At 31.3% G+C, this 27169-nt stretch overlaps 3 protein-coding genes across 4 annotated transcripts; all 3 read right to left on the bottom strand.

Moving 5' to 3' along the window:
• Window positions 1–507: 507 nt before the first annotated feature.
• LOC142546916 (protein SENSITIVITY TO RED LIGHT REDUCED 1-like) lies at window positions 508–2040 on the bottom strand. Its single transcript, XM_075654889.1, has 2 exons — window positions 1880–2040; window positions 508–1693 (listed from the first exon to the last, which is right to left on the bottom strand). The coding sequence occupies exon 2, from the start codon at window positions 1626–1628 to the stop codon at window positions 813–815; it is 816 nt and encodes a 271-aa protein (XP_075511004.1). The 5' UTR covers window positions 1629–1693; window positions 1880–2040; the 3' UTR covers window positions 508–812.
• A 1075-nt stretch (window positions 2041–3115) lies between these two features.
• LOC142546915 (two-component response regulator ORR3-like) lies at window positions 3116–4310 on the bottom strand. The gene is made up of 4 exons (XM_075654887.1): window positions 4027–4310; window positions 3813–3931; window positions 3618–3695; window positions 3116–3498 (listed from the first exon to the last, which is right to left on the bottom strand). Exons 1-4 carry the CDS (start codon window positions 4133–4135, stop codon window positions 3226–3228), a joined length of 579 nt encoding a protein of 192 aa, XP_075511002.1. The 5' UTR covers window positions 4136–4310; the 3' UTR covers window positions 3116–3225.
• A 3482-nt stretch (window positions 4311–7792) lies between these two features.
• LOC142546914 (phosphatidylinositol 4-phosphate 5-kinase 6-like) lies at window positions 7793–12309 on the bottom strand. Of its 2 annotated transcripts, XM_075654886.1 has the most exons (8): window positions 12155–12309; window positions 10382–11875; window positions 9869–10036; window positions 9532–9697; window positions 9239–9355; window positions 8943–9136; window positions 8605–8790; window positions 7793–8528 (listed from the first exon to the last, which is right to left on the bottom strand). In XM_075654886.1, exons 2-8 carry the CDS (start codon window positions 11566–11568, stop codon window positions 8240–8242), a joined length of 2307 nt encoding a protein of 768 aa, XP_075511001.1. In that variant the 5' UTR covers window positions 11569–11875; window positions 12155–12309; the 3' UTR covers window positions 7793–8239. The 2 variants fall into 2 exon arrangements, with proteins under 2 accessions (XP_075511001.1, XP_075511000.1); XM_075654885.1 differs by lacking the exon at window positions 12155–12309 and having other exon boundaries at window positions 10382–12115.
• Between the last annotated feature and the right edge of the window lie 14860 nt (window positions 12310–27169).

Raw genomic sequence — 27169 nt, 5'->3', positions numbered from 1 at the left:
AAGGGTCTCAAATCATACGTTAGAATTATCTGTGAAGTTTTTTAACAAATTTTTTTTTTTGAGTATTTTAAAAAACTAGTCATTTAAAAAGTTGTGTTACCATGCAAAGTCTGGTTTCCATAAACTTTTACGATGGTCCGCATTTGTGAATCGATTAAATTGCAAGAAACATAAACCAAAAAAAAAAAAAAAAAAATTCGTCGAATAAACTCCGCCAAGTTTGGAAAGCATCCCAATAATGATGTTACATATGGTGATCGTCTGCATTCACGTTTGAACTTTGAAACAAAATCGGTACATGTATTTTTGATTTCGAATGGGAATCGTACTTGTAGGTCTGCATGATAATATAAAACAAACCACTTTGAGTTATATTTTAGTCAGAAAGTGGACAATTGCACCTAAAATTTATAAAATCAACTAAAATATTCAACAATTGATTTTGAAATCACAATTTGTTCACTCTCTTGTATCTTACATATAGAATGATTATTTCTTCAGCAATCTTTCATATAAGTAACAATTTACGACAAGAAACCATCAATCAGTTCTGTCACCAAAAGAACATCTGACTATAATATACGGAGAAAAAAAATGTTGCATTGAAACTATCCAAATATAAAACAAGATCTAGACAACCATTCTGATTTAGAAAAAGATCAAAGTTAAACCAACATGCCAACAGGAATAAGCACAAACAGCAGTCTAACTGAGTTATGCAACTATCATCAACTGTGAACAAAGGAATCAACATGTAGAGCAGTTCAAGTAAACTGTATCGTGATCATTCAAACAATTCAACTGCTAGAGATTTAGAGTTCCAATTCTGCTTCAGTAACAGGGCTAAAAAAATGCCAACTCGAACCATGGAAGGCTCGGAAAGAATCATCAGAAAAAGTTTTAATCCTAACCTCTTCAGAGAATTTCTTGACAGCCAAGATGTGCTTTCGTGAGTTAGAAACGGCAAGATTCTTACAAAGTGACATGTGCTGCTCGTAGGAACCAAAACTATTCCCAAAGAGTACAAGACGAATCAATCGATTCATTGCCCAGTTTACTTCCAAGAGATTCTCATAAAGGTCTGCTTCACAGTGTGGCATGAAGAATAGGGTAGGTTTTTGGACTTGTCGACGGCCCTGTTCATTGACAGACAGAACGAAACAACCAAGAGAATTCAAAACCTTTGATTCTGTCAAAGAAATAATTGGATCAAAAACTTGTATTTCTCCAATCCAAGAAAATTTTCTCTTCATCAAAATTGCGAGGCTAAGTTGAAATCGAGGGGGTTCAAATGACTCAATGCTACCAATCCCATAAATTACCATCTGCATCTTTTCTTCCGAGCCCAGAACCTTAAGTAACCTATTCAACATATCCGGATTCAGCATCTGCTCCAAGAAAGAACTGAAGAAGTCAGAAAACTCAAGCTTCTGAAGATGAATCTGCATTTTCTGCATCAATTTGGATTCCCTCGCAGGATCTGCTTCCGTATCTATTGGAGTCCACGATTGCTCTTCTTTTTGTCGAATCGGGACCCCAGAATTGCCGAAACTTCTATTCTTCTTTCCACGACGTGGCAGAACGATGGTCCACTCTTCAGAGGAGAGGTTTTTCACAGTAGCAGCCATTCATTCAGGCACACAATTCAGAACAGCATATACATTCAATTTGTGAGCAATTTTCGTCCTTGTAGCTAAAGAATAAATACCAGTTTTAATTGAAATCAGACGACTTCCACTCCAATTTAAAACTGAATTCGACACAGAATAAGCTGATTCAAACTCTAGGTTTTCAATTTCCAACTTCCCCATTTCAATTTGTAACCACAAGTCCTGTAATATACATATAATTTGAAGAAAAAAACGTTATAGAAAGCTACCTTAAGAAAGGTAACGTGCACTTTGACCGGGAAAATACGGACCACGGGAGAATCTCAATTACTTGACGGGAATGAACTTTCCAATGGAACTGGAACGAACTTTCCGATGGAACTGTAGTAGGAAAGCGTCGAGCTCCGCCACCTCAAATAGTCAAATTGGGTAGCTTAATCGGGCCGAGCTGGGTGTGTTTGGTACGAGGATATCAGGTTGAAACGAATCGAATGGAGTTCAGTAAGCTGAAAAATTTAATACTCGGATTCGCTCAAAATAAATATGTTAAGTTGATCTCGATTCTAAACTTGATTTTTTTTTTTAAAATTGTTCGAGTTCGGCTCGAAATATTCGATTATGTTTGTCAATTATTCGAACTATTGCTCGAAAATAAATATTTAAAATACTCAAAATCTATTTATTTAATATATATTTATATTACATTAATAAAATATCAAAACTCGTGAGTGGCCCACGAAAAATATTAAAAATTCGAACACGTTTGTTAAAAGTTTATTATGATTGGATTTCAAACCCGATACCTAATCTCATACCCTAGATCTAGTATCAAATTTAAAGCTTTGGTGTCAATGAACTACACGTCTTAAAAATATCTTTGATAAGTATTGAATTTTAGACAAAATCTCATCTATGTGAAGGGAATCGTCTTAAAACAACTAAGAAGAGTCAATGATTGGGATCTTGGCGAGATGGGGTTCACAACACATCATCATTCGGTGCTTTAAAAATATTTTCACTTGTTTTATATTATTTTTTTGAAAAATTTAGAACACATTGTAGAGAAAGAGCCGGATGAAGGGATTGTTTATCAAAAGTTGCGAGTTTTCATAGATATTTTATTCGAAAGGTATCTATTGGTCATATTTTCGACATTTATTACTTAAATATCAATCCATCTGAATGAATTAACACAAGGAGAGACAAACTAAAGTAAATTTTGAGAGAATCAATCAAAAGAAGAACATTTTGCATTTATTTTGAACTTCTTGTCAAAAGAGAGTTTGCTTCGTTTTATGGTTATGAAACTTGTGATTTGTAGTGCTACTAACACAAGTTGAAAGTCCTTGTATCTTGGAAGACGATTATCATATCACGTTAGCATCATGTGCACGACAAATTCATCCTAAGGACAAAGTTTTCTCTTGTCTCGACTTAAAATTTGCTAATATATTTTCATGAATTTAGTTATCTTCGTATTAAAGTTCAAATGAAGGGGTAAAGAGAATCCACACAAACAAAAACTACTAGAAAAATTGTGAATACAACTGATTTAATAAATAAATTGCTACAACTTAAAAAAAATAAAATATAATCGATCTACAATAATCAATCATCATGGAACAAGTTCGAAGTCATTAAATTTGTTTCTAATCCTACTTGGTGACAAGCATTCTTCAATCGGCTTTCTTTTGGTCCCATTATTATTTGGTTGATTTTCTTTTGATTTCCCTCTCAATAAATGTGGCCTTAGTCTATTGACATCAGATTGTTGAACTGGTTTAATGAAGAATTCTTGTGCTCCTTGCTGCAAACAATTATCAATTCTTGTGGGAACATTTTCAGACGACATTATCACAACTGGGATGTCCTTTAACAATCTTGATTCCTGAAAATATATAGCATTTCGATCAGGGATCGGTATCGGTATCGGAACTTAATCACGTAAAAATGTATAATTTTTTTTTTGAATAGTATATGTTTTTACTGTTAAAGTAAGATGTTTACTTTAATCTTTCTGAGGAGGTCATAGCCTGTTATTCCTGGCATACAATAGTCTGTAATAATCAAATTCACTTCCACCTCCTGCGATGAAAATAATTATTTGATGATTAGATAAAGAACTTATATAAATCATCAAAAACTATAAATGAATAATAATAATAATAATAATAAGAAATAATTAATACAAAAAAATCATACATGATGAATCCCCGTTGGAATAAAAGGGTTTGAGTTTGTGTTCTTGTTTATGTCTGCATTCTCATCGTCAAGCAATCCAAGAAATTCTAGCGCTTTGACTCCAGATTCTACTGTAGTAACTGCATGTAAAAAACTAAAATAAATTTAGAATTTTAAAAAAAATATTATTTCATAACTATTTTTTTTATCTTTAAAAATAAAATGAGTAATGTACCTTGATAAGAAGAAGTTTTGAGCAGCCTCTCGATTAACTTTCTGTCAATTATGCTATCATCCACGGCTAGAACATGAAACTGTGTCTCGTTGTCTATAATACTACTCATTGTGGCCTCTCCGAATCGGACTATCGGTATCGAAAACTCGACAAAGGCAAAGGGATTAACCACAAAAAGATATTGATAGAATTTCCAAAAAAATAGGACAAGTGAAATGAGAGATTTATTATTAAGAAGAAAACTTGTTGAACATACATATATACAAAAATAGTAGGTGGTGGGGTTTGAAAGTGTAAGAGATTCTGAGAGATATATAGACAGTTTGAAAATATTAAGATCCCACGAGATATCATTTAGAATCTACAAGATTTCTGTTGATATTTGAATTCGTGAATAAGCAACGAAATTTCTTCTTTTTCCTACTTTTCTTGGATCCAATATTTAACAAATATTTCTAGTATTATTTTAAAATAAAGGGGATCCGTCGGATCTTTCTTATCGGATTTAATTATTTTGAAAAAAGGATCCTTCGGCTGTTCAAATGCGTGCAAGTCTGGCAATTTGATATTTTCTTTTATAAAGATTGGATATTCATTATTTTCTTGTCTCTATCATCCGATTGAGTCCGAATTGGTGAACAATTTTTTTGGTTGGAGGACTTCGAAGATAAATAATTTTATCAAGGTAAGTAAAGTATATAAATATTTTAAATTAAACATTAGGCAAAAACTTGTGTGAGATGATTTGACGGGTCGTATTTTGTGAGATAGATATCTTATTTGGATCATCCATGAAAAAATAATACTTTTTATGCTAAGAATATTATTTTTTATTGTGAATATCGGTAGGGTTGACTCGTCTCACAGATAAAAATTCATGAGACCGTCTTACAAGATACCTACTCTAAACATTATACGAGTAAGTCTCATACGATCTCATGGGTCTACAATCGAGATGGGTTGATCCGATCCATAACTATCATGAATAGAAATACTATGGACGTAAAAAATAATATTAATGAGTTTGACGTGTCGAAAATCCGTCTCACAAAATTGACTCGTGGTCGGGACATCGTCTCACGTGAATTTTTGTGATATATATCACATATTTTAAAATATCCATCCTCTGCACAAGCACACCAATCTTGACCATTTATATCCATTTTATTTATTTATTATTAAGATGATATTTCTTGTCTTTCATATTTTTTTCTCGCCATGTTGATTGAGTTTTATCTTTATCTAAAGAATCCTTCTTCCTAATAGGAAATTATTTATGAAACCAAAAGATACTCGTATCCTGCACCTATGTTTCTATAGTTTTTAACTTAACGAACTGGGATTCAGCAAATTTGTTTCGAAGTTTTTATTCAGGAATAAGTTGTTCAAACATCTTTTGAAAGGAGTAACATAAAAACTCTTATGAGCTCGTCTCACGAATCAATTTTGTACGACAAAGTTTCAATTTGACTCGATCAATGAAAAATATTATTTTTTATGTCAGAAATATTATTTTACTTTGAAATATGGATCGGGTTAATCCGTTAAATCCTTAAGAACATCTCACAGAAAACTTAGTCGAAAACTAATTAACTCTTAACTCAAGCCAAGTTACGTGATCCTATACTAATTTTTTTATATGTAGAATAGAAACATAATAAATGCGGGGCATTATATATTTGATAGATATTCATAATACGTTCATAAAGTATTATCGACATGTGAATATGTAGTTAGGAAAGTTCGGAGATTTCACGAATATACTTTCAAATTAATAAGATTGGTGTATTCTATATCTTTGACACAGTAATTATCCAACTTAATATTAAATTTCATTGGAGATATTAAAATTATTTAAAAAAGCTAGGCTCCTCTCCTTATATAAAATATGCTTGGTAATTTTTCAATTCGTCAAATTACATCTAAATTTAGTTAGGCTCGTCTAGCCACCTAAAATTGATGAGTTGGATTGATAGTTTCTCGATCTATACAAAAAAAAATTGGATCAGCCCAGATTGCGACGGATTGTCAGTCGTCAACTTGCTAGCTCATTTTGACATCTCTAATTTTTTATTTAAAATTGTCGTTAGTATATATAACTTCAAGTTAAAAGAGAGAAAAAAACCTCGGGAGCTTTGATATGCTTGTTTCCCACCAAAAATAAAAAATTAAAAATTCCTGCAAATCAAAAATTCTTTTATTAATATTAGTTGCCAAATGAATCAAGGCCCAATACGTTCAAAAAGCCTAAAGAGGAAAAGATTAGAGGAAGAGGTAAAGGCCCATAACAAAGTAGTAAGCCCAATTAAAGTTTCAGGTTTGGAGAATAAGGGAGACGAGATTATCAATAACAAGCCACAAGCCAGAAAATGGCAAACTTATTTTTTAATTAACTAATTTTATTGGTTTGATTAAATCATTTTATTTAAGAAATAGACGAAGAAAATTAAATATTTGAAAATATTAGCATAATTGAGATTTTGAAATACCTTATTCATGATTTTAAATGATTTATAAAAAAATTAAATACATGATAGCTTCATCTTAGATTTAAACCTTTTATTATTATATTTTCTCTAGTTAGATAAATGAATTATATTTTTTTATTAAAAAATATAAACAATAAATATTTTATTCAATGTATCTAGATAAAAGTATCCTAGAATTCAATATTATGTCACAAAAAACTCATGGATACCGTCTCACCCTCACGACCCAATTTTGTGAGATGAGTTTTCAACCGACTCATTAAAAATATTATATTTTATGTCTAAAATATTATTTTTCACTGTAAAAATATCTCTTTTTGTTAATTATAGTATAAAGATATGTTGAACCGAAGGAAAATTATTATTGTGTGTAAAAATTATATTATGTAATATATGTCAATTTGAGTGAAAATATTATTTTTATGTCGAAAGCATTACTTTCCACTATATGTGTGGATTAGATTGATCTGTTTCACATATTTCGTTGCCCATTAAACCTACTCATATTACGTAGCCGGAGTGTTATTCATTCTGATATTGCCTTCAGTTAACCTGAAAGTTTTTCCTAATTATATTTTACGTGTAAAATAAAAGTTAATATTTATTCATGATCGATCATTTTCTGTTAGAGAAGAACACAATTTTTTAAATTGCCTTATTATCAAATCATAAAATAATTCGAATGAAATTTTATCCTTATTTCAACGGCATGGAAGTAGTTAATGAAGGGTCACTTGCCATCAAGATCAGACGTGCTTTGCAATTAGATATATCAAGAAAGTAAAGTTTCGATCATCAACATTTTGACTTTAATTCTAAATGGAAAATAAATAGTCATAAACATGCAAGCACGTAAAACATAAATTTTGTTTAAACAATGTGGTTTTTCCCCTGTAATATAAAATTCTTCCACGAGTCCACATCTTCAAAGTCTAAAGACTCAAAACTCACAAATTTTTTGTAATGGTCCATATTCTTGCCATAGTTTCTCATTTCTTTTTTCGAAAAAATAATTTTAGGCTCTTTCTTCTCCCCAATACACCTTATTTTTCCTATTCCAAAACATGTTATATTTCACATTCTAGATGAGAAAATGAATGTATTTATTAGTTGAATTATGTTCACGTTTGGTAAACTTTCGTACTAATGCAGCAACATGGAAACCACGCTGAACCCTGTGCAATACGATCCGGTAATGGTAATTATTTAAAAGAATTTGGACAATTGATAATTCAATGAAACTTCAAGCAATAAATAAACCTGCCAAAAATACAAGTGTGATTTATGCTAATGAAGGCATAATGAACAAGGAGGCCAAGATTTTCCTCGCTTCTCCGTTTTTTTTTTCACTAAATTTTTTGTATACATTTTTTCCTCCTATACAAGGTTATTCAATGGAACAATCCAAGAAGTTCTTTAGCTCCTGGGACAAAAACAATGGGTACAAAAAATCAACCCCTCACATTTTCACCAGCTCAACTAGTGTACCTCTGCTCAATGTGAACCGAATCACTGGTTAGCGTGACTTTTCAGATTCTATAAATACAATAAATCATTTTCCTTGATAAAATTTATAGCAGCATGCAGCATGAGAGCCACCATCAACCAACGAGGGCGAAAACCTGGTCTGCTGTCTTTCTTCTCAGATCGATCATCGAATAACGAACCAACCATGCCACGTGGCTTGCTAGATTCATCTGGGATTATACCAGTCTGTGTTAGCTTCAAATATCTTCTGTAAAAATTTTGAATATAAAATCCCGAAAACGTTTAGAGTACTGCCTAGGCTCGACAGCAGATATTGAAGTAGCATCGAACTGGAACGACTTGTACGCATGTTCAAGTTTCTTGCTGATGTCGTAATCTTGTAATATGTCAATTATACCAAATACTAGGATAACGTCATAGTACTCTCCTGTAGGTTCACCAACAAGCTGAGACTCAGGGTTGTTTCTTCTCACTGTCAGTTCTGCCCTTGCTGGCATATTCGAGCCTAAGTTAATTGATGTCCGCCTGTCAAAACATGGACATTAACGATGAAACACATAATTCAACAATTTTTTCGAAAAAACGAGCATCTTGTGTATACCGGTTATGATTGCTGTGAGTGTCTACATCTGATCTGGATTGTTGTGAAGTTCGAACATCAGAAACGCTAGCCTCTGTATTTAACGGTTCCCCTGAATGGGATATTTCTCGGAGGTGAATACCAACCAAAAGACTGTAATCCATGATTCTCTCTAGTTCAAGAAAGTCACAATCTCGATTCACTTGCCTGCATGTTAAATATTTGTAGTAAGAAATTTTTAAGCAACTAAAAATGTATATTTCACAAGTTTTGTCCTTTTCTCTTATGAGATCCGGATCAAATTTAAACAAGATATACCAGGCAAAATCGACATGTTCACCTAACTATGATTTAAGTACCTGCAGAAATCTTGGTACCACGACTTTTGTAATCGAAAAATGAAGTTCAAGTCAAGGTCCTTGAGAGTAGTTGTTGGGTCAATGTCCGATTCAGGTTTGTCAGTTAACCGTCCATGGGAAGATCCCTTTAAGTCGAACCGCCTATGGATAACATATTCGGTACAGAACAAGTTTCCCATTATGACAAACCGCACCTGTTTATCCAACGTAAAGACAATAAACTTGTAACACAAATGCTTCTGTAGAATGAAAATTCATGATGAAAAATTCAATCTTGAAATTGATATATAGACTACCTTCTTTTGTGCAGGTCCAGTCATCCTAACACAATGAAGCCCAAAAAATTTGGTCACCAGCGTGTTTTCAAATGCTCGAACGTGTTTGTAATATGCTGGTAGCATTCTTTTAAGCACCTGCTATCGATAAAGTTGAATAAACGTCACAGAGTACTATATTTCACATTGGACATAGAAATTTCTATTATGAATCTACAATCTGATGAATTATATGAATCTTAACCAATCAATACATTTGTTTTTACAAAAAAGTATCATTAGTATAAGAGATTCAAAACTTAAACAAAACTCACTTTTACTTCCGACTTTTTCATGGTTTTGATCATATATCTATCGTCATTTGTCAAGTAAAAGAAGCTTCCACTTTTCCCAGGCGAGGAGAGCTCCCGAAGAGCATCATTGCCGCATATGGATATCATGTAATCAGCAGGATCCACCTTAAACAACTTTCTAAGTGTCCTGAAAGTACAATAACTTGTTTAATCAGATCAAGGACATATTCAAATCTATTTAAACTCAAAATGACAATGCACGCAGATGCACAAGGAACATAAAGCTTATTAAAACATCCTATGAGAGATTAATATTATGTAAAACAATCTAATGTTTGCAATAGTACTAGTACCTCACCTGAAAACTAATGGGCAGTAATCTTTCCATTTGAATTCACAAGATTGGTGCGGTGGGGTGTGCTTAGATCCTTCCGGGGGAAATCTTGTCCATATTTTGTCCTTGGGATCAAAAGCCATAGCTTTTAGATCGAGCGATGTAGCTGGAGCAGGTCTTCCTACTGAATGTCTGAATAATGGTACATATGAACCAGAAGCAGAAATATGAACAAACAGAAATAGCACAATCACATTACGCAAATATTCATCAAGTGTAAAATCGATACTTATTGCATTCAAGGTGCAAGTGTAGTGCATTGCAAGGCAACTAGAATTGGTCGCGACAGGTGACTAAAAAGAATAAGCAAAGGTAACAGAATGTTCCAAGGTCACTGGCTAAAGAACTGGTTTTTCGATTTTCTTGTTTTTCCTCTCTGAATTCGATATTAAAGAGCCACATTATGCATGAAAATGTTAGAAGTATACAAACTTAAAAGAACATTTGTACGCAACACATTCCTGCAGAAGTTGATACCTTATTCCTAGCTGCAAATTGAGCATGAGCTCATAATTTTTATGGCCTTTCGATATAGTGAGTCCCTGTCTTCTAATTGGTTTAATCACGATATGAGGCCTAATACATCTTTGTGATGAATCTAATTCTTCAGCTCCCAAACCTTCATCTACTTCTCTTCCGGAACCTAAACTTTCACTTGTAACATCACAACTTAAATCAGATTCGGAACCCAAGCCATAATCAACGCCATTGCTCTCCATAGCATCCATAGATGCTCTTTTCGCCCTCGCATCAATCTCTTTATAACTCTTCCATGCTGATTTCTTTTGAAAGGACTCTCCTTCACAAGGCCAATTAACTGTCTTTTGTGAAGGGAATATAGGGATCTTTTCACCAGAACTAATCCTACAATCTCTCAAGTTCACCAAATACATTTCTTGAGGATTCCAATCAAAACCACCACCTACTTGAGCACTAGAAGGATAATAAGTTCCGCTCTGTTCCCTTGGATCCTTACTCCACACACCAACATAAAAACTTCCATCCTCCCAACGGAATGTCCCGTTTCCCCTCGGCAAACCATCCTCCCAACAACCGTCATATCGGTTACCAATGCTCCAAATCATAGTGCCATTGCCGTTCATCTTCCCATTCTTCCAATGTCCAATATACTGATTCCCATTGCTCCATTGATACCTCCCTTTCCCATCAGGCTGCCCTCGCCGCCACTGCCCCTCGTAAAAATCTCCATTGGCGTAATTCCTAACCCCTTTACCGTGCTTCATATTCACCACCCAAGAACCTTTATAACTATCATTTGAGGACCCTGTATAGGTACCTTCACCATCCATGAAACCATTCTTGAATTGTCCCTCATACGTCGCACCCGAGGGCCAGCTAAACTTCCCCTTCCCCATTTTCTTGCCTTTAAGCCAATCACCGACATACATACACCCATCCGCCCACAAGTATTTGCCATGGCCGTTGGGGCAATTATCTGCCCATTGTCCCATATAAATATCTCCATCGGGAAAAACCTTTTCAATATGATGAGACTCACTAGGATTACAGATTTCATCATCATCGTCTACATGGGCCACAGACATTCTTGTAAATATGCTGTTTGCCTTTTTCTTTGCAATCACTTGTGATTTCTTCAACTTCGTCTCCCAAGTCTTCACAATGCCACTCAATTCTCTGTTCATTCTCTTTCAAAATATACACTTTAATCTCTCCCCCCTCTCCACATCTTCAAGAACTCATTATTCTGGCAATTTTTGACATTAACCCAGATCAATTTTTCTTTGTGTCAGGGATTTGAGTTCCAGAAACAAATCAACCACCATAACTCCGACGACCCCAAATGGTCAAATAATAAATAGATAACAAAACGCACCACCCAGAATCAAAGACAAACAGACACCTTGGTTATGAATGATGTATTCTCTGGCTCATTTTCTCAAATGGGTATCTTTTCCGTGTGTTTTCAAACACAGTACATTGATATAATATCTATGAGAACAGAGAAAGATGAATAGGAGTAAGTATCCACCACAAAAAGAACCCACAATCAAGAATAAAAATTCAAGAACTCTCTAATTCTTTTGAATTGTTCAAAATGGTCACCCTGTCTCTGGTGATTATTTCTCAAGATTAGGTGTCAAAGAATTTTGAAAAGGCGGAGCTATTGATTGACAAAGAAAGCGATACAGAGTGAAAAACCAATGACGGCCTATTTCATTTATCAAATAAAAAAATAAAATTAAACAAGAATTCTCTGTCTCTTTCAACCTTTTTTCGAACTGTCTTTTTGAATTTTTAATCCTAGGAATTTTTTGATTGGATGGGAGCCAAGATTCAACAAACACATTGTTCTTGGTTTCCGGATTTGGCTCCTAAATCTGCTAACACACCTAACAAATGGAAGGATGGAAGAGACATAGTGGGTGTGATGTGTTTGCCATTTTTAGTGCTCAATGTCAATTCCCATTCTACTGAAACTAAATAGTATTCCAGTTCTAATCATATTTTTTTTATTTGATTTCCTTTTACCTAACCTTGTTTGGTTCAATCATCTCACGATCTCCACTTCTAAATATTATATATAATATATATAAATATATATGTGTGTGTGTGTTTGTGTTAAAATATTTTTAGTACAAGGCCCAAGGATTTGTCTCTTTGTGCATTAGTAACAAGCTACTAGGGGAGGTAACTTCATGTTCATCTCGTCTTTGTTGGGGTAGGTTACACCTTTTCCATACATTATGAACCATTTAAGTTAATGTGGCTACACCTTTACGAATCACCCTGTTTAAAATAGATATATTTGATAATTTTAGGTTATACCAATAATTATTTGTTCATTTTATTTGTCTTGTCCATGGAAATTTTATTTTGTTTAGTGGTGATACCTCCAGAAGTGTCCTAGTCATATTAGAACTGGGGCTGTGGTGAAATTGGGAAGCTAAGGAAGTACCAACAAGAGAGACATATTAGATCACCACGAGCACAGGTGAGCCCGAGCTATCAACTGAGCTCGAGAAGTGTAAGCTCGGGCAGTGTGATGAGATTCAAAGGACAGAGCTTCACACCATGATCATCGACCCGACCACCTTGGTACATGTATCACTCCCGGTCCATAGGTTTGGGATGCCATAATTTGCTATCATTTACATGTCTTTCAGTGCATTTAGGGATGATGTGACTAGATCAAGATTGGCATGGACCTGTCATATATGACAGAGTCAAGGAGTCGGGTATGAGCAGCCATCTTGCCATGAGTAACAAACAAGCATTGAAAGTAAGATCATTATTGATTTCTCCTTTATAAATACCAAGTTTACTTGATAGTAATGGATTCAGATATTTTCACTAGAAAGCATACTTTTGATATATTTTTCTTTGCGTAAACACTTGACTAACTTGAGCATCGGAGTGATCACGGCGAAAAATCTTCCAACGTCCCATTAACGTTCTTTGCTCTTTTAAGTGTGTATATTCTCCCACTTGGGTACTCTCTTCTTAGAATCCAGCATGTCCGAGAAGAAATCCATATGAGCTGATACAATCGCTCACTAAGCTCAACCGTTTTACCAGGTCGATATAATTTAGGTTTTATTTTAATTTATATTAAATTTACAAGCAACAACAAGCCACGAGTCGATCAAACCAGAAAAATCAATATTAGTGATAAGTTTACTTGCTCGGTTATAAACGATGAAGTTAGGTTTCTTTTTCTTTGTTACAATTGGATATTATGTTCTAAATTTAATTTAGAACATAGGTGTCAATGTCTTCAATATGAGGTATTTTTTTTCATTTGAAAATCTCATAGATATGTATACAAGGTGTTGTATTTTTATCTGCTTCTAACTTTATGGTTTTAAAGTGCATTGATCTGATTTTATTTTAAGATTTAATAGAAATAATTACCCAGGGGTTAGTTCAAAATCTATCTTGAACTTTTTCTTCTTATTTTTGAAAATTTTATATTAACCCATACAAGACCTTACACAATATAATGAATATCAACAAATAAAATTATAATGTAGTTAAAAATATATACTATTTATTTAAAGTATAGTATTTTTATTAATAAATTCTTCACATGGAAATATTAAATATTTGTAGTTAAAAATATATACTATTTAAAGTATAGTATATAATTAATCCGTACTTCAACAATTAAATTTTATTAATAAATTCTTCACATGGAAGTATTAAATAATATTAAAAACTATATATTTCGTCTTTATTTAATGTCTACTTTTCAAACAACTTAATTTCAATAACAAATTTAGTCAAAAATATTTTAAAAAATATATGAGATTTAAGCATTGTAATGTGCGAGATTGTTTTATGATGCAATAAAAAAATCAAAATGTTAATTTTGTCGATTGGATGGTGAGACAGCAAATATTTGATATAGAAGAAAACATATTGGGAATATATAAATCTTGGAGATTATAAAATTACTCGTAATAAATATAAAGAAATTTATTATCGTGGAGTTAATTTAGAAAATAATTATTTAACATAATATAGTATAATTATTTATTTATTTGCTATTATTATTATTACAAGACGTGAAACCAACACTATAAAACTTATGCGGACCCACAAAAAGAAACTAGACAAAATAAGTGGTTCGGAAAGGTCACCCTTGTCCCTTGAAGGCATCTCATTTATTGCAATTGCGCTAGTGAGAATAAATGCATTTTATTTTATATTCTAAATTAAGATTTGAAAGAGAGGGATTGCATGATAGCAAGATGATATATGTAATAATTATTAACAATCTAAATATAGTGTTTGAATTATTATATAATTTAAAAGATTTAAGTTGTATCAACTATAATTTTTGATAAAAACGAATTTGAGTTACTCCCTTATCATCGACTATAACTTTTGGGAAAGCGACAAACGCTCGATCCTACAATTGATATCAGAGTCACAGTCACATGTATAATTCTCATTGATCACAAGAAATATAATTATTGAGAATGAGATTGTTGAGTGTAACTGTCCATAGTGGATAGGTTAATTATATTGAAATGTGATGTTTGAGATATATACTTTAAAATATTTGAGTTACACTGTATACATTAGCTATACTTTTGTCAAACGACTGTTATATTATTTAGTTTGATTGGGATGAGTTGAAGGTACTATAATTATTTTGAACATTTGAAGTTATATTTATCATTGTTTAATATAGTAAACAATAGCACAATCAATTGATAGTATGATTTATCATAAAGAATTAATAATATCATTAATAGCCAACTAGAAAAAATTATAATAATATCATCTAAATCACAAAAACTCCTAACAGACCGTCTTACGACTCAATTTTATGTAACATATTTCGTATCCGACCCTACTCATAAAAAAATATTACTTTTAATATAATTAAATATTAATTTCGTTCTAAATATAGATCAAATCGATCTATTTTAAATATCAAAATAAATCATATGATAATTCATTATATCAATAAACGCTTTAATTTAGAGAGTGTCGGCACAAGTTATTTAGAAGAGCGAAGTGTGTACTTGATGTTAGTTTTATATAGGGGTGGGTACGAGAATTTTTCCATACCGATATCGATACCGAAATTTCGGTATACCGCACATTCGGTATGAAAAAAGTTCATACCGGTACCGTACCGACACCGAAAATTTTGTCGGTATACCGAAAAAATGTCGGTATACCGAAATATTTTCGGTATACTGACATTTTTTCGGTATACCGAACTTAAATTTAAAAAATAATAATAAAAAATTATTTTCGGTATTTCGGTATATACCGAAATACCGAAAAAAAATATATTTCATAACGATACCGATACCGAACATTTCGGTACGGTCGGTATTTTTTTCGGTACGGTTTTTCGATATTTCAGTATTTTTTCCTACCCCTAGTTTTATATATTTACTACACATGCACAATAAATGTTATACTACAGCACAATTTTTAGATAAATTCAGAAATAATTCAAAAATATTACATGACTTAATTACTTTTTATACCAAAAATATTACTTTTCATTTCAAATATAGATCTAATCGACCCGTCTCACATCGGACCAGAACAACCAAAGAAAGCCTTAGAAGGTCAAATCACAATATTCAATACCTAAAATGCAAGAAAGTAAAATGTTAACTAAAGCGGTAAAGCTAAAAGCTTCGTCTCGGTGAATTAAATTCGTTCTTTAGCTTTCAATATTATTAAACTTACAGAAAGTAAATGTAAACTTCGTTAAAAGCTCGTCTCGGTTTCATCAACATACCCTTCACTTTATTTTTCAGTTAGTTCTTTAAATTCACTATTTAATTTCACATGTATTTTTCGGATTAATGTGGGAGCTTTTCCGGAAATTTATAAGAGGAGGAGTGATGTTAATTATTTTTATAATTCAAAACATTTATAAAATAATTATTTAACAAAATTTATTCTACTTTAAAATTAACAAGTTAATGTTGGAAACTTATTCACTTTGAAGGTCACATAAAGGTGATCATGACGCTGTTTGGGCGGTTTTTTTTGGCTAAAATTCAAATAAAAAATTGCTATATACGGTTCAGTTTGAAAGCTTTTTCTAGTTTGCGGTTTTTTAAGTAATATTTAATGTACAGTTTTTGGTGGTGTTGTACGGTTATACATTTATATTTTAAAATCACTAAATTAATAATTATTATAATTTTTTAAATGATAATATATAATAGATAAGAAAATAAATAAAATGTGCTAAAATTGAAAGGCTGGAAAAGATATTTTAGTTAGTAGAAATGTTACTTCTATTTATGGACTTACTGTTTATTATATATATATACCGCTGTTCTCAAACAATAATTTTCTTACCTATTTATTATTTTCGAAGATATAAAAACAAAAAGTGAAAAAAGCAAATTGTTATTTACTCTCTTAAATAGAAGTCAGGACAAAATAATGTTTTGTTCATTTTCCCAAGCTAACACATGCTTTCCTTTCCTTTCCTTTTCCTATTTTCTTTTTCTTTAAAAATTTATTTTTTCCGGCCCTAAATTACATTAATGATTGGATTTTTTTTATTTTTATTTTTTGAAATGGATTGGATTTTTATATATATATATATATATATATATATATATATATATAACGTACAATAATTTTCTTAAAAAACAATCAGAAAATGTTTGAGATTGAATTAAAATAAAGGGTAATGTGCCAAGTTACGATGTAGTCATATTACCCAATATTTAAAAAATATACATAAAAAAATAAAATAATAAAATGTTATAAAGTTTTACATATTTAATATTGAAAGAACATTTTATTTCTAATTAATTTTTATCCTTTATTTAAAGTAAAAAATAAGAGTTTTGTATTTCTAGATTAATTTGACTTGATCTAATAATAAGATTTATTCCTAAACTTGGTTGACCTAATCTAATTTTGATATTTATCTACTATGATTTGTTTTTAATAATTATCTCTAAGATATAATATCTTAGATTTGAATAGAGTTTTACTCATAATAAACTCTAGTTTCCATGTTTGTAGGATTTTGTTCTTATTGAAAGATAATTAAGTCAAGATATGAAGATATATATTGAGATAAGAAGAGACGACTTTTGAGAGGATCTTTACGCAGATGCTGAAGTTTTTCTTTGAATGCTCATGACGTTCAGAGTTGGAGATAATATTCGTGCTGAATAATTTGAGTGATCGAATCACGTTTATGTCGTGTTGCTGATTGATGTTGAAAACACGGCAGAACAACATTGACGCAGATTGTTGATCTAATAGTGTTCTTCTATTGTTTTTTAAACAACTTCGGTTTATGCATCTAGTTTTGATTTTGGTTTATTTTGATGCATTTTAATTCCCTGTAGTGTCAAGGGATTTGGTTTTGTTATTCTCACTAGTATTATTTTGATGTAAACTATTACATATTTTTCTAGTGAATTTTTGACATTAGTCATTGCACAAGTATTCGTACTTATGCATAATTTGAATCTGGTCTCTATTTATTCAACTTATACTTGCGTGTTAAATAATTAGTTTCCGCTACATGTTGTGTGCTCGTGTTGACAACACCAAATTATAACACTAACTTCTGATACACACAATATATTAATTTTCTATACATATACAATCAACCGTCCTTTCAAATATGATTTACATATTTCCAACGTTAGATTCAGACACATGCATGTTTTTTTTCTCCCTCTTTTTCCCTTTTGAATTACGCTTATTACAGTTAGAAGTCCAAAATCTTGAAGTGGAAAACATAAGTACATAAGTTTATCCTTTTTCTCAAAATTTCACAGAATATATAGTTTTATATAATGATTTCGAACATAATTTTAACGAAAAAAATATAATTAATAGAGTTAAACTGAAGTTTTTAATGGCATAAACCAATGTCCGAAACTTGATTTAAATATAATATGTTCACTACAAGAAAATCTTCAATCAAAAACCGTTGTCGTAGCCTAAAAAATCCCGTTTATAGACAACGGTTTTTAAAAAATCGTTGTCTTTGATGTGTCTACGACAACGGTTTTTAAAAACCGTTGTCTTTGATGTGTCTATGACAACGATTTTTTATGAGCGTTTTTTTTTTTGTTACAACAACGGTTTTTAAAAACTGTTGTCTAAGAGATTTTTTTTTTTGGGCTACAACAACGGTTTTAACAACCGTTGTCTATGAGCGGTTTTTTTTTAGACTACAACAACGGTTTTTAAAAACCGTTATCTTTTGGATGGTTTTTTTGGGCTACAACAACGTTTTTTCAAAAACCGTTGTCTATAGTTTCTAACAGAACGGTTTGTGTAAACCGTTGTCTTTCGGATGGTTTTTTAACTACGACAACGGTTTTTTAAAACGTTGTCGTTTCTTAGTTTATTTGGTTAAAGACAATGGTTTTTGAAAAAACGTTGTCGTAGTTTCTAATTTTTTTTAAAAAATCGGTTAATATTTAGCGACGGTTTTATATACTACCGTTGCTAAATTAAAATTTAGCGACGGTTTTTCTCGCCTGTTCGTCGCTAAATTTAGCGACGGTTTTTAGCACACCGTCGCTGATTTAATTTAGCGACGGTTTAACTGTCGCTAATAGCGACGGTTTAATCAAATACCGTCGCACAAGTGCATATAAATATATCCGCTTCCTTGGTCATTTTCTTCACACCCCTAAGTCATTTCCTTAGTTAATTTCATTTCTCAATTTTTTTTCTTCCACATTTTGTGTACGATTTTCGTTAAAGATTATAAATATATTAATTTAGTAAGATTGTTAGTTTATTTTGTTAGGTTTATCAAATTATAACCGTACATTTTTTTTATTTTACGAAAAACAATAGCGACGGAAATCATAAGAAAACCGTCGCTAGCGACGGTGATTATAATACAAACCGTCGCAAATTTTTTGTTTTACAACAATTTTCAATGCTACGACAACGGTTTTTCACTGTTGTCTTTGAGCGCACCCTTTTAACCACAGTGACTTTAACAACGGTTTTACAAGACCTACGACAACAGTTTTTCACCGTCGTCTTTGATGTCTACGACAACGGTTTTTCACCGTTGTCTTTGAGCGCACCATTTAACAACAGTTGCTTTAACAACAGTTTTTTTGACCTACGACAACGGTTAAAAACCGTTGTCTTTCGCCTTTTTTTCTTGTAGTGGTTAGTTAGGGAAACAAAATATAGAGATTACATAATAAGTATTTTTGAACACGACATGTCCTAACTAAGACTGGTATAAAACAAAATCAGGTTTAGTTTGATTAATCCTCCAATCGAAAACTTTACTGCCGGAAAAATAAATCCCATCTTCCTTCGCTGCCCATGAACATATTTTCCCGCATTTCTTCTGCCAGTCTGAATAAAAAACGTCAAAAGCCAAAGATTTCGACGTACACCAAAAATGACAGAAAAATAAAGTTTTTGGCCACAAATTCTCACAAAAGATCGACACATATATAATGTGTGATATCCGAGTTCGTCGTTCTTAGATTGACAATGCACTAGCAATTTTCCAGAATTCGGGGGGAGTTGATTGGCAACATTAATCGTATGTTTAGACTTGAGGTGGATTCTTCAAGTCAAAATTTAAAGACGCACATAATCCGAATATACATGAAATAGACAATTCGGCATATTTTATAACTAAAATTTGAGGTTGATTTATTAGTAAAATTCATGCAATCGATTACTTGTTAATCCATGTAAAAAGGAACAAATTAACTTGTAAATCCATAACTGATTATATGATTGATATCACCTTGTTGACAATCTTGGATGAATCTGATCGACCAAATGGAATTCGTTAGTTTTTAGGTAATTAAATTTTATTTTACTGTACAAAATTCTAAATTGACATTTTGTAAATATATTTTTTTTGTAATTTTTTCTAAATTAACTTTAATCAAGCTTCAAAATAACATTTCGTCATTCTTGACACAATCTTCTAATCATATAGCATTTATATCTCATAAAAAATCAAATTAATCGTAGTTTCAAACATTTAATCATGCACGTGAATTTGAAATTCACCGGTATCAATTTAAACATATACATTAGTAATAGTCATAGACTATAAATTGTTGATGTACAATAATTGTCCCTACTTAGTAGAAAAATCGAATAATGTCGTTTATGTCGTTATGTGTTTTCAAAGATTTAAGTTGCGTCGTTACTACCAACTATTGTTTTTGGTAAAATGACAAACACTCAGTATTAACAATTGATATCAGAGCAAATGTCATGATTTCGATTCAAATTGAGTGGAACAATAGAACCATGAAACTTGCGCTATTATGTTGTTTAAAAGATTTGAGTAGTTTTTGGTAAAACGACAAGCGAAAATGCTCGATCCTAACATAAATGCAGCCATAATGAAAATTATTTTAAGTCCAAATCCAGATAGCAATTCATCCATCGTATTAAAAAACTGATATATTGTTAAAATCTTGTCTTCGTATGTCAAACTGCATCTCATCTTTTGAAAGTGGCCGAACATGGTAATTTTATTTTTCTTCGGTGAATGAATTATTTGACTATTCGGCTTTCTGTACAAACTGTGAGATCCCGAAAATAAAATAGTATTGATGGTATTTTTGTAAATAAGTTGAAAAATATTCAATTTATTTTGATGGCATTTTCGTAAAAAAGTTAAAAAATAATGAATTAATTTTAAGGGCAAAATATTAATTAGTGATATATCTTGGTCATATGAAGTCCAAATGATTTGAAATTTGGATATAACGTAGAAAACTCAAAGATATAGAAGTTTAATGTTTTGAGTTTTGTGAAATTTGATCGTTTGACTGGTCCAAATGGATGTACCGGTGTTAAAATGTTAAATATTATATATTATATTATTGTCACGCCCCAGGACGGGGGTTGGTTGACACCGGCGTTGCTTTCAAATTCACTTTCGAAAACAACAAGCCTCAGAAGTACAGAATTCAGAAACCAGTCTTTTATTCATAATACTGAATATTCAATGTCTGATACAACTCAATTAATAATGTTTTACAGTAGAAATGTAAAACCAGAAATACAATGTCGGAATAGATGCAGCGGAATTTAAAATATGAATCAGAACTGAGAACAACAATCTTCATCACCAGCCCCAAAATTGAATATGCTCTTCTTCTTCTAACTTTTCTTCCTCCTTCTTATCTGAGATGTGTTTGGTGGGTGAGTGATATGATTTTCACTCAGTAAGCAGGGGCGGAAATAACTCCCAGTTTTCGAAATCATTTTCAACAGAAACAGTAATACAATAATATACAGAAACTCATCTTTTCAGAACAGAAATCAGAATTCAGAAATCACAGATTTCCGAACAGAAATCAGAATTAGTAAGCACTGAGCACGTTAGTGAATTTCATGGCTAAACTGATATCAGTCCCCTATATGTTCTCTCCTCTAAGGGGTGAGGCCAGAATCAGAATCAGAATTCAGAAATGTTCAGAATATATATTTCTACAATTAGTTCACTAGGGAGTTTCAGTGCTTCAAAATCATATATCAGAAATTAAACATACAGAAACTGAACTTTAAAACAGAATTATCAAACGGATTTCAAGATATTTATACATAAGCCCACTTACAGTAATTTGCTAGAATTTCGGTTGAAGTCTACTGGAATTCTGGTTGCTCTTCCTACTGGATTCTACTGCTCGAAAATAAGTACTCCTTTAGCTCGAAAATTCAAGTGATAGTCTCAAGATTTGTGTAACCCAATTCAGAGGTTTGAGAGTGTTATTTATAGGCCAAATTCTGACTGTTAGCCTCCCAATTAATGACCATAATCTGCCATTAACAGCCTTTATTCCATGTTAATGCTTCAGTTGCAAGTCTAAGCTGAATCAGTAACTGTCTGCTGCTTTCTCGCTCTTCTGCTGCTGGATTCCTGTCTGCTGAAAAATACATGTCTGCTGGAAAAATACCAGCTTCTGAAATATGAGTTGCTGCTGAAATTTCAGGTTCTCACAATTATATTAATATAATATAATATAATAATATTTAAAAAAAAGAGATAAACTTTGAAACTCACGTGAGAGTGAGTTTCAGAAAGAGATAACGGAGAAGAAAATGGGAGAAAATAGGAGATAATAGAGAATAGAGTTTTTTTGATTTTCTTTTCGATCGTGCGACTTATCGGTTTATCCAATCGACGAACCGATTTTAGTTCTAGGGATCGTTGACACGAGATCTTCGATTTGAGGTATAAATTTTATATTTTTGGTAATGTTTGAAATTCATCGATTTTTTTGAATAAATCCGATAAATTGTTAAATCATATAGAAATTGAAAATTGTTGAATATTGTATGATTTTAACGAAGAAGAGATGATTATAGTGATGTTATTTTGAATTATTCTCAATTTATTATAATTAAGGAATTTTAATCGTTGGATTGAGATTGAAGAATTGTTTGTCAGTTATTATTAATTCTAATTACATATGTGGTAGACTAACCGACAATAAACTAAGTTTTGAAGTCGGAATTGAATTATGTTATGATTTCGATTTGATATGAAATTTTGAAGTTTCAAAAGATATTTGAAACTTATATTGTTGATATTGAATGATGTTATTGATTGAAATGAATGTGTTATTGATGTAGATAGATTATTATACTGATATCTTCAAGATACATCGACTGGAACGAATAATTGAGGTATGTTGGGACCAGATAACATACGACAGGTATCTGTATCATATGATATATATTGGATTGATTTGATGGATTTGAATGATAATATATGTCTATATGCCTTATTTATTGATTTGATGTGACATATATGACATACACGTTGAGCTATGATCCTTGGATACCTTGATATGATTGGATTTGATTCTGGGGTTTGTGACCACAATACTATGTTTGGCATTATGTGGCCCTTAAAGCATAGACATTAGTGGCCCCGATAATTGATTGAGATTTGAGATTTGATGGCGCTTTGTCGACACTATCATACGAGTATCCCTGATTGAGGTCGGTGTGCCAGCTCGAGCATTGATTTGATAACGATTCGTTTGATTCTGACATGTGCTCAGTGGATGGACATTTGACCTGATACCTCCACGACATACATGCATTCCATATCATAATCATTGTTTAGATATCTGTGGTATATATTGTGGTTGCTTCAGACTGAGCTTTGCTCACCCCAGATGTGGCTGTTGTTGTCTTTGTGTGTGGACAATTATAGGTAGTTCAGGATATCAGGAGATCGGAGATGGTGCTTCTGGAGGGAGTCACAGTTTGAGCTGAGGTTTTATGTTTTGTTTCCCAGTATATATATATGTATCTATATATCGGGGCATGTCCCGATGATATGAGTTGTTAGTATGTGGTTGGCTTTGATTACATGTGGACATGTTTTATGATATGAGATGAAATACTATATTTAGTATTCATACAAGATATTTTGGGCTCATTGTAAAAAAATTTAAATTCGTTTTCCGCTGTAATTAATTAACTCTAATCAAATTGCATTATAATAACGGTTAGGAGTTAATGACTCTACACAAACAAATCAGGTCTTATCATATTGAACGACTAAAATAATCAAAGCAAAGGGTATGGTCTGGCTATTTTAGTTGCCACGGATGGTATGCGTAGAGTCTTGCCATAGTTAAAGAAAATTAATTGTATCATAATTAACTTGTTAACTTGTTTTAAATATTAATCTACATGCAATTTTCATGACAATGAAGCTTGCATTCGCTATTTTTTGGTTTGGATTGAATCATTTGCGCTAACATAGTATCCCGCTAATCATGTTAGTCAGATATATTGCACCGGAAAAACTCTGTGTGACATATTCGCCTAAGATAAAGTTGAGAGAATTAGACTTATAATCATTATTCAAACATTTACCTACTCAATCAACTCGAACATCCTGAAATACTAATGTACATGTTTTCGTCGTATGTATAATGTAAAATTATACCACCTTTCTACATCATTTGTAATTGTTTGAACATTTATACGAACCCAATATTTTTTTATTTCTTATTTGAGCTATTGAGTTTTTTTCTTTACAAAAAATGCACACTTTCAAGAATTAAAGTGGGCCATATTTAAGACATATTAAAGTGGGCCATATTTAAGACATTCAAGAAATCTGATCAAATGCAACCCACTAGGCACTATCTTCATGAATCGTGGGCATTCTTTAAGAAGGGTTGTGGGTAAAGATATTTGTCTTTTAGAAAAAAATACAAAAAAAAAAAAAAATTGTGTTATTTTAAAATTTTGAAAGTGCAAAAATTGCAAAATTCAAGTAAGTTATTAGTAATGCGTTATCTATTCGACAAACTAGATGCTCATATATATATATATATATATATATATATATATATGAGGTTGTTGGGACTTCCAAAAAAATTTTGGATTGCAGTTTTACTTTGTTGTTGAAAAAGACTATTAATTCTAAATTTTTCTAAAAAATTGATTCAACTTTAAAACTAGTATCAAATAGATATTCATTAATTTTTCAGATCTATTATTTAGTTTATTGTATAAATCTGATATTTTTGGATTTGATAATTTGTCTTGTGGTATTTTCGTATTAATTTACAAAAGTATATCAATTATTTTACATTGCATATTAAATAAAATATTGGGATTAAGAAATATGCGATTAATTAATATTACTTTATAATTTGATATCTTGATTTTTGTTTGTTTTAACATTCGCTTGAACTACATTAAAGATAAGTAGACCAACGAGTCAAAAAAGAGATGTAAGAGAGATTCAAACATATTATAGGTAATACATACATATGTTTATTATCTGAATATAGACTAATATGATCATAAATACTTTATTATATTTATTTATGATTACTCATGACATATATATTTTTATTTGTTTCATTATAAATATAAAGTGTTGGATGTTTGATAAAATATATAAAGTAGAATTAAAGAAATAATGTCGTGGAATAATATATAAGTAAAAAATATTATAGTAGATATATTAAGGATAGACATGATGTGGAACGTGATTAGTAGCTCCAAACCTTTCAAGTTCTAATAAACTAAAACTCTTAGGATTGTCTAAGTTAAGAGTTCATTATTCACAATAAAAGAAGTTAGACCCGAGGACCACTAATAGGTATTCCAATCCAAAAGGTCTAAAAGGATATGTATTTTATTATTCTTTCTCAAATCATAAGGTTCGTGAAATCAAGAGATGAGAGATTTCTTGATTAGTGGGAGCGATTAACTATAAAATATTGATCATTATGATGATCATTCATACAGAAAAATTATATATTGATTTATATCCACAACATCCCTCAAGCCAAAATGTGTGTTGCGGAACAGCCATATAAAATCCAGAAATCGTTGATTGTGATCTCGTGAATCTTAATGCTCATCAAGATATCGAAATTCAGTTGAACAACACAATCTAGCTCAACTGGAAATGTTGATGCAATATTAAAAGATCTATTAGAATTAAGAGATCAAGAAGTGATTATATTGTGTATATGGAATAATCTGTCTATTTATTGAGTCGAAAATGAACTTGAGATGTTTTCACAAGCCATTAGGAGCAAGAAATCTAATATGTGCTATAATTCAAAGAGATGCATTCAATATTAAGTAACATAGTCTAAAAGTTCATTCTGTAGTTATTTGAGTATCTAGGAATAAGAAATATTTATTAGACAATATTGAATGACATAAAAATAGACTAATTACTGAGGAATTTATTGAAGTGGAAAATTAACTACATGAAAATATTTTTTTATGCATATAAGAAAAATTATTTTCATGTGGTCACGACATTAGTAGTCCATTTGATTTAGACTTTGTATTAAATGAATGTGAAAAAAATATTTATCAATGATAATCTATAGTAAGAATTTTGTATGAAATAATCTTAAGGATTATTCTTTAATGGTGATGACTCTTTACTATGCAAAACTAAATAAGCTATGTATATATTGAAAAAACATAGCATTAATGGTATTTAATGTTTCACAATGTTTCCTTTCATTGAGTTTTGTTGAAAACATTATAAACCATTAATGTTAAGATATGATATTAATTTAGAAGAGGTGAATAAATAATCTTAACAATTTGCTAATATTTAGGTTGGGTTAGCAACAATGAAATGAAATTCTTGTCAATTGGTTCTCAGTAAGTCAACAATGAAAAATATGCTGAAATAGAATGACTAAAACTGTTTGAATAAAATAGCTTATCAAAAACTCAGTTGGATTATGAAATGAAAATTAAATATATGTAGACTAAAATATAAATATATACATGTTTGTGAATGTTCGAAAACTTCAATACTCATATGCTACTCATTTTTTCTATTAGATTGATACAACTAAAAGATTTTAGTAATTACAAACAATTTTGAAATCACCCATTTCAGTTGGACTTGTTATTTTTTTTTTGTTTATATTTGAATCCATTCGAGCTAAAGTTAGCATGCGTGGAACCAAAACCGGAATCGTCTCTCAAAAATTTAAATTGAAATCATTTTTTCTATGGACTGTGGTTCGATTTCTCTTTCTAAAATAAAAACCAGAACCAGAACTGTATTGATTAAAATAATATTTTAAGACCATGTAGTATATAAACACATTAATTAAGGTATTTGACTTATATAAATTAAATCTAACCCTATTTTGTTTACCATTAAAATAAAAATAAATAAATAAATTGGAGTTTAAATTGGTTCAAACCGTAGCCAAAACCGTTAGAAACCATAACCCAACTAATTATAAACCGGAACCATATCCAAGAGGTTTGGTTCAAGAACATAAA

Source organism: Primulina tabacum, chromosome 5, assembly GCF_025594145.1.
Source record: "Primulina tabacum isolate GXHZ01 chromosome 5, ASM2559414v2, whole genome shotgun sequence".
In the NCBI taxonomy this organism is placed as follows: domain Eukaryota; kingdom Viridiplantae; phylum Streptophyta; class Magnoliopsida; order Lamiales; family Gesneriaceae; genus Primulina; species Primulina tabacum.
This window is presented reverse-complemented; position numbering and strand designations above follow the sequence as displayed.